We start from the raw sequence: 9482 nt of genomic DNA, 5'->3' as shown, positions 1-9482 counted from the left end.
GCACACACCTTTTTTTTTTGTTCCCCACCCGAAGGCTCTCATCTCTTCTTTTTTTTTCTATTTTTGCTCTCTCCCTCTTTTTCTCATATTTGCCGCCTGCATGAGTTTTATTTCGTTTTTTTTTTGTCATTCTTCTCTTTTTTGCGTGGCTGCCACCTCACCCGTCGGACCGCAGCCCATGGCGGCGCAGGAAAAATATAACGAGCGCAAACACCCCCTCCACACCAAAGAAGTACCCACCACACTCCGCCAAGACAATACGTGTGGAGTGGAGAGCGTAGATGAGTCCCGCAGCTTCGCATGGTCTTAAGAGCCTCAGGCGGGTCCCGCCGAAGCAAACACATGCCGCAACTGCCGTTATGGTTGTGGGCCGCACACCACATCTGCCGCAGTGTACCGCCATCACTGCTGGAGTGCAGTTGCTCTTTCGCCTTGTATGCGTTGCTGTCCCGCTTTTGCTCACTGACGCCAAAACAAGATCCGCGACTCATACGGTGCCACGAAGCGTTCAAAAGATTGCCTGCCAACCTGCAGGTCAGGCAAGCCCATCAAAGTCAGCGCCAGAACGCAGCCGCAGCCGGCGTAAAAGAAAAGATTCGACACAGCGTACCACACCCCACACCTCTCCTGTCGCTGTCGCAGTGAGACGACACCAAAAAACAATGCAAACCACACCGCGAAAAGGAGGAGGGCAAACGTCCAAGGGATCGCAATGTGACTTGGCATGGGTTGCAAAAAGTAACCACCTTCCATGGCCAACTTGGCAATCCAAATCGTCTCAAGCAACAGTGCAGATATCGACACCCACGCCGTTGCGCCCATCCGCGCCGTCTTGGTGTTCTCAGCGCTAATGTAGGTGTAAATTTCGCGTATTCCCGGCATCGCCATGAGGCTCCAAAGCGCAAGCCGCAGTGTGACAAGATGGTACTTTGGTGACATATGCAGAATGTGCTTCATCGTAAAGCAGTTCAACTCCTCCAGAAGCATAAACATCAATACCATGAGAAACTGCACAAACCTTTTTGGGTCATGAAACACATTCCATTCGTAGGCTTCAAAGCTGCGAGGGCCAAACTGGCCGAGAATGCGCTGCGTCTTTCCCTTGTACCCCTTGATGTTCTGCAGCGCGACCCAGTGGTACTTCTTTGCTTGCAGTCGACGCAGCATAAACATCCCCAGCAACGTCCCCCCACCGTTGCAGAGAAGCACGTCCAGCAGCAGATGGTCCCACCAACACTCCCTGAAGTTTGGCAGCACATGTTGAAAGGAAATTTCAAGGATCTCAAATCCAATGGACACACACGTTGCGAGACGCCAATCGCGAAGAATCAGTGTTTTCACAAAGTAGCCAAGGGCATGAGCAATAATAAAGACGTCAAAGGCCGTGTAAAAAAACAAATAAGGCTCACTTGGGGTGGAAATGCGGCAGTCTACCGCATACTGACCCTCCGGCAGTGCCTTCAGCAGCAAAGGGTCGTAGAAGCCCATAATGGCACGCACTGTTGACAAGTTCTGAAACAGCAAAAACGACAACAGGACTACATATAATACGGCGAGGGCCAAGACAGCGCGCCACACAGATGGATGTGGCCGCACCAGCTCAGAGTCTGGCAAATGAATAACTCCAAAGACCACAAAGGAAAATGCAGACGCCGCCAATCCAAGTTTCACACTGGCCACAATACTCATATCGGGGTAGTAGTAGTAGCGGATCATAAGAAGAACAAAGACTATAAACACAACCAATGCCGTGAGAGTGTGGGGACTGTACACAACGTCGGTAAAATCAAGTTCCTTAAGGTAAGGACGCGGTGGCCTGGGTTCCATACTGTTATCCGCCTTTGTGACTTGCCGTACTGACGCCACTTTCCTCGCTCCACCCCCAGACTGGTTACCACCGTCTTTCGCTTTGGCATCCTTCGGTGAGTTGACCTCGCCCTTCTGTTTGTTGGAGGAATTCCCGTTGGGGCTCCAACAACTTTCTCTACTCATCGCTAGAAATACACCGGTCACGCACTCCCTCTCCTCCCTTACCGTTATCTTTAACTATATTTACTGTGTTAGGTGAAAGTTATATGTATCGTGTGTCACCGTTCACTCTCCGCCTAATATGTTTGTATGCGGGGGTCTCTCCTTATGCGATGCGTCTGTGCGGCGTTCCCTGCCGCTTTATTGGTTTGCCTTGTGTTTCTTATTCCACTCCTCACCGGGTCCACAGGCGAAGAGGTGCAGGGGGCATGGACTGACACGTCACAGTGGAAGGAGAACGAAACACAACGACAGGAGGATTCCACACACCTACAACAACAGTAATATTAATAATAAAGATGAGCATATATATATATATATATATATCCTACGCACCTGCAAATGATGGTGTCAAACGAAGTGAATCCCGGAGTTCACCGTACTTCTGATAACTCCCTACTTTTCCCCCTACCTCTTCCCCCAGCCCATATACACACACACACAACTTGCTTTTTCTCCATATGTTCACTTTTTATTTGTTTTGGATTGATTGTTTTTGTTTTTGTTTTTTTGTTTGTTCGCTTCCTGTTTGCAGCCCCACCACAGCTATCATTCACAATCCCGATTTTTACCACCACTCTCGCATTTCGGCGGTAGATTGACGCAGACGGGGATGTGTTTGAGGAGTGATGTTGCCCGTAGCCCTCGTTCGCCCCCCTGGACCTCGGCTGCGAGGTCCCCCGCAGTGCCGTGGACAAGACACCCCACACACGCCGCATACCACTCAGAAAACTTCTGCGCCAGCAGTCCCGCAATGACGCCCGTCAACACATCTCCGAAGCCTCCGGTGGCCATACCACTGTTCCCCGCATCCACCAAAACATAGCGCATGGAAAGCAGACTATGTGCGGTAGTCAATGGAGCAAAAGCAGGGTCAATGCCCTCGTCGGTGTACAGGACGGTGCCGGGTCCTTTCAGCACAGCGGGATCAATGCCTTCAGCGGTGTACAGGACGGTGCCGGGTCCTTTCAGCAGCGCCACACCACCGTAAGTTTCAGCAAGCCGCTTTACTGCCTGAAATCGATCTTTTTCGACTTCATCAATGGTGCACTGCAGCAGCCGCGCAGCTTCCCCTGGGTGGGGTGTGATGATGCGGTTCGCAAGGGGTGTAGCAAAGGGATTCTCTCCCCCCTTCTGCAACTGCGCCGCCATAATGTTGAGTGCGTCCGCGTCCCACACCGACGGCTTCTCTGGATGTTGTTGACAATATGCTAAAACCTTTGCGAGGGCCTCGCAACCCCATTCACCCTGCCCCAGCCCCGGCCCCACCGCCACACACGTCGACCACTCCAGTCCCTTCTGAAGGTTAGCTTCTGTCAACTCCTCCACCATCACCTCCGGACAACGAGACAGAAGAGTCATGGCGTGCTGTGCTCGCGACAAAACGCGAATAAGGCCTGCGCCGGTGCATAGTCCCGCCTCAGCAGCCATCATAACCGCCCCACCAAATCCAATGTCACCACCAATGATAATCAACTTGCCATTCATGCCCTTGTGTGCACATGGGGATCGCGGGTGCATAATCCAATCCAAATGTAAACTCGACAGACGCCGGCAAAAGAGCTGCTCCTGACGCTCGCTTTCCAGGAACCAGCTCCCAAACGGCAGGTAAGAATAGTGCAACCTCCCAACGTAATCGCGTGCGCGACCCGTGAGGAGGCCTGGTTTTAACGCGATAAACGTGACTGTGGATTCTGCCCGTATGCACGGGCCCTCTACAGAGCCAGTTTCAGCGTTCAAACCAGACGGAATGTCAATGGCAACACGAGGAGCATTAAGGGTGTTCGCCCAGTCGATACAGCGTGCGTAAACACCACGCGGTGCCCCTGTGATTCCTATACCCAACAGCGCGTCCACCACCAAATCAAAACTTTCCGATACCGCAGCGTCGCTCCAATTCTCCACCTCGTAAATCGGAACATTGCCTTTCTTCACCAATTCAGCATATGCGGCGGTGGCCTCCGGAGGAAGTGGCTTTGTTCCCTTGATTGATAGCACCGTCACAAGAAAGCCGGCATCCGCGGCAATGCGGGCAATCGTATACCCGTCCCCACCATTATTTCCACCTCCGCATAAAATGAGCCAGCGCCGCAATGGGGAATACTCGCTGCGAATGGCAAAAAAGGCCGCGTGGGCGGCCCAGTTCATTACAGTATGGAGCGACACGTCCCACTCACGCGCTGCCTCCACCTCCATCTCACGGAGCCACGATGCACGCCACACACAGGTCTGCAGCAGTTTACCATAGTCCCCTGGCGCTACACATCGGGCAGGCAACCTGCTAAGCGGCAGCATTGTCCAAGTGGACGACAAAAAAAATTATAATAGTAGCAATAATAATAATACCGGAAGCTCAAACTATGTCAATAAATCACACGATTTGAGTGTTTTCTACGACGTTGCCAGCACAACAGCGTCAAGGAGCGAAAAATAAACGGGGGAAAAGAGAAACAGCAGGCAGGTCAAACAAATAAAACCAGTTGTACCGAGGAACCTGCGCAAATGAAAAAAAAAAAAATTACAACACTGACTAAACGCCAAGACAAACAAAAAAAAACGCACACACACACACACACAAACAAAAAAAAAAACGCCTGGTTCAAAAGCCAAGGCCTAGCGCCTCTTCTAAATCCGGATCATCATCCTCATTTACGGTGTCCTTTGCAGCATCAGCCGCAGTCTCAGTATTTGATTTCCCATTAAGCGTCCCAAAGGTGCCTGTCGCGGGTGCGGCAAAGGCCTCCTGAGCTGCCACTTTTGTCGCCGCACCTGCGTCAGTTTTTGCATCCTCGTCGTCACGAGGACGCTTCTCTCCAGCCACTGTGGAAAGGGCGTTATTGTCATCGTGGACCTTGGCCGCCGCTGTATCGGCATCCGACGCCGCCACCGATTCCTTGTAGCCGACTGCCGTCTTCACAAATGCTGGTATTTTTGAGATATCCTCCACAGTAATGACGGGAAGGCGCGTGACACCCTCTTTGTATTGCCGAAGCTGCCGTACAATACTGTGGAAGGCTCGAATGCTTGGGGCAAGATCAATTTTCCTTGTAGTTGCCTTCTGATCCACATGCATGCCAATAAAGTAATGGCAAGTAAACGCCCTTTGCACAGCGCCGCCCTCCACCGCCCCAGAACGTTGTTGAAAGAACAACTCCGTAGAGCTGTGACCCCCACCGCTGCTACGCGACCCCTTTTTTAGGAGACGAGCCCGCACCTCAGCCTCCTCAGGTACCTCATACCGCCGTGGATTCAGTTGGAGTCGAATGTGACGAACATTCTCCAGTGCCTGGCCTCGCGTCTCTGCCGTGCCAGCCCAAAGAAAGCGTATCTTCGACTCCACAGCGTCGATGTAGCCCTGATACGCCTCGGCGTCCGTGCACGAAACCTGGACATGCAGGTAGTACTTATATTCCCCAAAAAACTTGACAGGTTCTAGAAGCCTACTCCACACACCATATGGACCGAAGCATGACTTGGCCTCCTCAACGGAGGTGGCAAGACTGGAGCAGCAAATTTCATGCCCCCGGGCAAACTCGACACACAGCTGTCGAAGATTTGTCAGTGTCACATTAAAACACGCATTGCCGTACGGCACGGCAGGGGTGAGAACGGGGAAAAGCGCCATCGCATCGGACTTGGACTCGCGCGGGTCCCAGCTGCGGCCAAGGTTCGTTTTAACACGCATTGTCTCGGTTAAATAGATGGCTCTATTTTCCTTGCCAGTCTCGTACGGATTCGGCGAGAACCATGCGTGGTAGATGCGAAAGAAGCGGACCACAATACCTGCGGCGTTCTGATTCGGGTGGCACTGGCACACAAAGGCAACAAGAATGGCCCACCCAATACCACTGGGGAAGCCAAATGTATTGCTGTAAATTCCGCGTGCTTTTCCCCATGCCTTGATAAAGCGCAGGGCCTGACGAAAGGACGCCTTGTGTGGAACGAGGTCCATGATGTTGTGAGCCACACGCACCGCATTACAACTTAGCACAGACTGGTCATCAAGCCCTTGCAGCAGGTCGTCGGTGATCACTTCCGGCACGCGATCCTGTCGAATCGACCCAAAGGACAAATCAATGTCAATTCCGTCTGCTACCATCGCAATAAGAGGCACTCGGGCGTCTCGAATGCAGTGCAGCTCGGTAATACGCGATTCATGCTGTAGGCATGGGGCGAGTGTGTTAAAAAAGTGTTCACGAGTGATGCGGTTGGGAGCGATGAGGACGACGTCGATATCGCTGCCCGACGCATGGACGTTGTAGCGGTAGGAACCCGTGGCGAAGATGCGTCCCTCCACTTGTGCTGCCGCCTCCGCTGGCATACGAAACTCCGTGATCATGGTGGAGCGAATCCATGCACGCACAATGTTGTTGAGGTGCTCCAGCACCGAGCGCCGACTGTTGGCCTCCTCCTCCGGCTCAATCCCCGCCACGCACCAGTCAACAAGCGGCACGTTATGTTCCTCCTCTTTGGGCGAGGGGCCATCCGCGGAGATGACTTTCTTCGCCAAAAAGGACTTGTCTGCGATGGACATGGCAACCCGATCTCTCACCGCGTGCAGTTGTGCCGCGCCTGTGTGCAGCTTATTTTACCTTTTTTTCTTTTTATTTGTTTCTTCGTACGCGCCTATTTAATAAGAATAATAATAACAAAAAAAAAACTGTTACCACGAAAGCGAAAAAAGGCGGAAAAGAAGGTGAGCTCCAGTAAACCTCCTCGACGCGCCCCACACACCCCGTTGGCAGTGCCCCTGCCGCCAGCGTCGTATCTTCCCCGCCGTGTGTGTGTGTGTCTTAGACGGGTGGCTGCAAGCCGCAGTCCACATGGTGAGCAGAGACCGGCGCACTCCCACCACGGGAGTACTGCGGAAAAATAAATGAAACAAAAAAAAAGAGAGAGCAACGCCGAGGAAGAGAATGTGGAGAGGGGGGCGGGAGTAAAAAACGAGGGTGAAACAAGAGTAAACCTGCACCTTCAGCGGCAGCAGCAGCGAGAGGAGGAGGAGAAGCAACGCGACAAAAACAAAGGAAAGAAAGGATCAAAAAGCGTATCAATGAAAAAAAGATGCACGTGCAGCAATAGGCAGTAATACATGCGTGGAAAAGAAAAACAAGGAAAACAGAGAAGAAGTAGCGGGTCCCCTCGAAAATGTAATTTCATCCCATCCCATCCAGGGATGAAAGACACGCGTACGCAGTAGAAGATTTGTGTGTTTCCCTCTGTGTGTTCGGCTTCGTACGCATCGGCAAAAGAAGCCAACATTAATAAACAAACCCCACTCCACCACGTGGGGGGGGGAAGGCGGCATGCCAATACCTACGCTCCCTGACGCGCACCGTAGTCACCGTATTCTACACCTTCACCGTCTTGTCACGCGTGTGTTTCTTCTTCATGTCATTTGTTTTTTTCAATCTTTTCCTTTTCTTTCTTCCTTGTTTTGCCTTTACGTGTCATGCGTGCGTTCCCATCCACCCCCCCCCCCCCCCGCAACGTACAATGGAACACACGCCTTCCCGTACACACACACACACACACACAGAGAGAGAGAGAGAGAGAAACAATGAAACTGTATCAAAAACTCTCAACTCCTAATTCTTGTCCATCAGCACGTCAATGGGTGAGGGATCCAGAGCAATTCGTAGCAACTCCTGCGCAACGCTGCGATTCATGAGGGCCTCCTTTTCATCGTTCGCCGAACGTGTGGTGGATGCTGCCGTGACAACCGACTGCGGTGCTGTCGCCATGGCGAGGCGATCTAGTAGCGACTGCACCAGTTGCTGAAAAAAAGCGTTACAGTTGTTCCACGTGCACTGCAGGGTGCCTCGTCCCCGCACGGTGACGCCACTCGCGTCAACGTTCGTCACCTCCGGCACGTCCGTCTCTCGCGTCACAGACTCGGCAGGACGCAGGATACCGCACACCACGACGGGCTGCGGTCCAAGGGCGCCCTCAACCCCCATCATCACATCCGCCGCCTCCACAAGGGTAACTTTGCGGCACGGGTCGTAACAGAGACCTACCGCGTGGCAGTTAGAACAAATAAACCGCCGCAGCTCCTCAAATCGTGGTTCGCCCGACGTGTCGTAGATGTGAAGCATAACGTGCGCCGTCGCACTGCCCGTCAGGCGCACCATCTTCTCGTAGCGCACAAACCCCGTCGTCGGCAGCAGTTTCCCGCCACTCTCCTGCGACCCAACAAAGTGTCTCACCAAAAGTGTTTTTCCAACGCCCGCGGAGCCAATGATGGCAATCTTCAGAGGGCTAGAAAAAAGAGTGCGGGCAGCGGCGGAGAAGGAGGAGAGCCCGCGACATCGCGCCATCTCCTTTCGGCGAACAAAGTCCAGAAACTGAGTAAAGTTGTACCGCGCATGCAGCGAAATGACACGCTCTGAGGCGTCAGTCAAAAACGCGTTGCCAAAGTCGGTCCTAAACGTCTGCAGAGGTTCCTTCTGCCGCTGAAGAAAGCGCATGCGGAGCGAAAGTGTGGAACTCTGCTGCCTCATTGGGATCCTCAGCTGCATCTCCTCCTGTTGTCGCTGGGTCATATTATACTGGTACCAAATCACGTTGTCTCTCGACATGAAGTAAAAGTCAGCGGACACACGCGAGGCCTCCAGCAGGTCATGCATGCTCAAGTACGAGAGCACCCTGACAAGAAGCGACCACTGACACATTTTTAGTTCGCCACGGCACCTCCGCCGCACCTCTCCACTCCCATCACGACGCGGCACAACAAGCTGGATTTCGTAGTAGCACGCAGAGCAAATACGATGCGTCGTGGGTGATGCCCCTAGCAATGGTGAAGGAGGTCGGGAATAAGACTGGCACAGGCGGAAAGAGCCCGAACTGCTGGGGTCCCCTCCCGCAGGTGTGTCACCGGCGAGATTCAGCCCAGCTAGGGGGGACGCAGTGAACTCCACACCCTCCGTCCAAGAGGAGGTGCGATACGCGCGCGGGGTACTGTGGTGATTGCGGAGCGTGATGGCGTGCGAACAACACGCTGCACAGAAGAGGCGCCCACAGAGACGGCAGTGATGCTTCCTGTTAAACAGTGAGAAGGAAACGTCACATCCGTGCCCCATGCACGTCACCACCTGCGCGTCAGGCACCCAGCATTCCTCTGGACACAAACGGACTAGAGACGGGTCCAACGTCGGCTTCACTAGCAAACAACTGTTTGAGGAGCTACCGCTGTTGCTGTTACCGTTACTACTACCAGTGGAGCCTCCCAACAAATTTGCCGTCAACGATGGCCGAGGCGTCGGAAGGATACCGCCATTATAAGCAGTGATGTTGTTGTTAATGTTGCTAGCGTATGGTATTAATACCCGCAGAATTGTTGGTAAAGGTGCGGATCCCATGTCTCGTGTTCCAGTGACATCGACGTGCTTCATCTTTCTCCTTTGCTGCTCTTGTGTTGCGTGGGGTCCTGCCCTTCTATGGAGTAGAGCCGG

General features: G+C 53.1%; 4 protein-coding genes across 4 annotated transcripts, besides 9 other annotated features; all 4 read right to left on the bottom strand.

Moving 5' to 3' along the window:
* Window positions 1-459: 459 nt before the first annotated feature.
* TraAM80_08624 (phosphatidyl serine synthase) lies at window positions 460-1992 on the bottom strand (the record flags this gene model as incomplete). Its single annotated transcript, XM_029385367.1, has 1 exon — window positions 460-1992. The coding sequence occupies one exon, from the start codon at window positions 1990-1992 to the stop codon at window positions 460-462; it is 1533 nt and encodes a 510-aa protein (XP_029234799.1).
* Window positions 1993-2333: 341 nt separating this feature from the next.
* Window positions 2334-2355: a microsatellite.
* A 142-nt stretch (window positions 2356-2497) lies between these two features.
* Window positions 2498-2547: a sequence feature (A-rich).
* A 30-nt stretch (window positions 2548-2577) lies between these two features.
* On the bottom strand, window positions 2578-4323 carry TraAM80_08623 (putative protein kinase; the record flags this gene model as incomplete). Its single annotated transcript, XM_029385366.1, has 1 exon — window positions 2578-4323. The coding sequence occupies one exon, from the start codon at window positions 4321-4323 to the stop codon at window positions 2578-2580; it is 1746 nt and encodes a 581-aa protein (XP_029234798.1).
* Window positions 4324-4339: 16 nt separating this feature from the next.
* Window positions 4340-4373: a microsatellite.
* Window positions 4374-4566: 193 nt separating this feature from the next.
* Window positions 4567-4620: a microsatellite.
* Window positions 4621-4627: 7 nt separating this feature from the next.
* TraAM80_08622 (putative poly(A) polymerase) lies at window positions 4628-6562 on the bottom strand (the record flags this gene model as incomplete). The annotated part of the gene is made up of 1 exon (XM_029385365.1): window positions 4628-6562. One exon carries the CDS (start codon window positions 6560-6562, stop codon window positions 4628-4630), a length of 1935 nt encoding a protein of 644 aa, XP_029234797.1.
* A 97-nt stretch (window positions 6563-6659) lies between these two features.
* Window positions 6660-6686: a microsatellite.
* Window positions 6687-7003: 317 nt separating this feature from the next.
* Window positions 7004-7038: a microsatellite.
* Window positions 7039-7409: 371 nt separating this feature from the next.
* Window positions 7410-7462: a sequence feature (GA-rich).
* An 83-nt stretch (window positions 7463-7545) lies between these two features.
* Window positions 7546-7566: a microsatellite.
* Window positions 7566-7584: a microsatellite.
* Window positions 7585-7616: 32 nt separating this feature from the next.
* On the bottom strand, window positions 7617-9422 carry TraAM80_08621 (putative small GTP-binding protein Rab7; the record flags this gene model as incomplete). The annotated part of the gene is made up of 1 exon (XM_029385364.1): window positions 7617-9422. One exon carries the CDS (start codon window positions 9420-9422, stop codon window positions 7617-7619), a length of 1806 nt encoding a protein of 601 aa, XP_029234796.1.
* Between the last annotated feature and the right edge of the window lie 60 nt (window positions 9423-9482).

Source organism: Trypanosoma rangeli (assembly GCF_003719475.1).
Source record: "Trypanosoma rangeli strain AM80 chromosome Unknown Tra_15.4_contig_00441, whole genome shotgun sequence".
Lineage (NCBI taxonomy): Eukaryota > Euglenozoa > Kinetoplastea > Trypanosomatida > Trypanosomatidae > Trypanosoma > Trypanosoma rangeli.
Note: the sequence above shows the minus strand (reverse complement) of the source record. Positions and strands in the feature narration are given on the sequence as shown.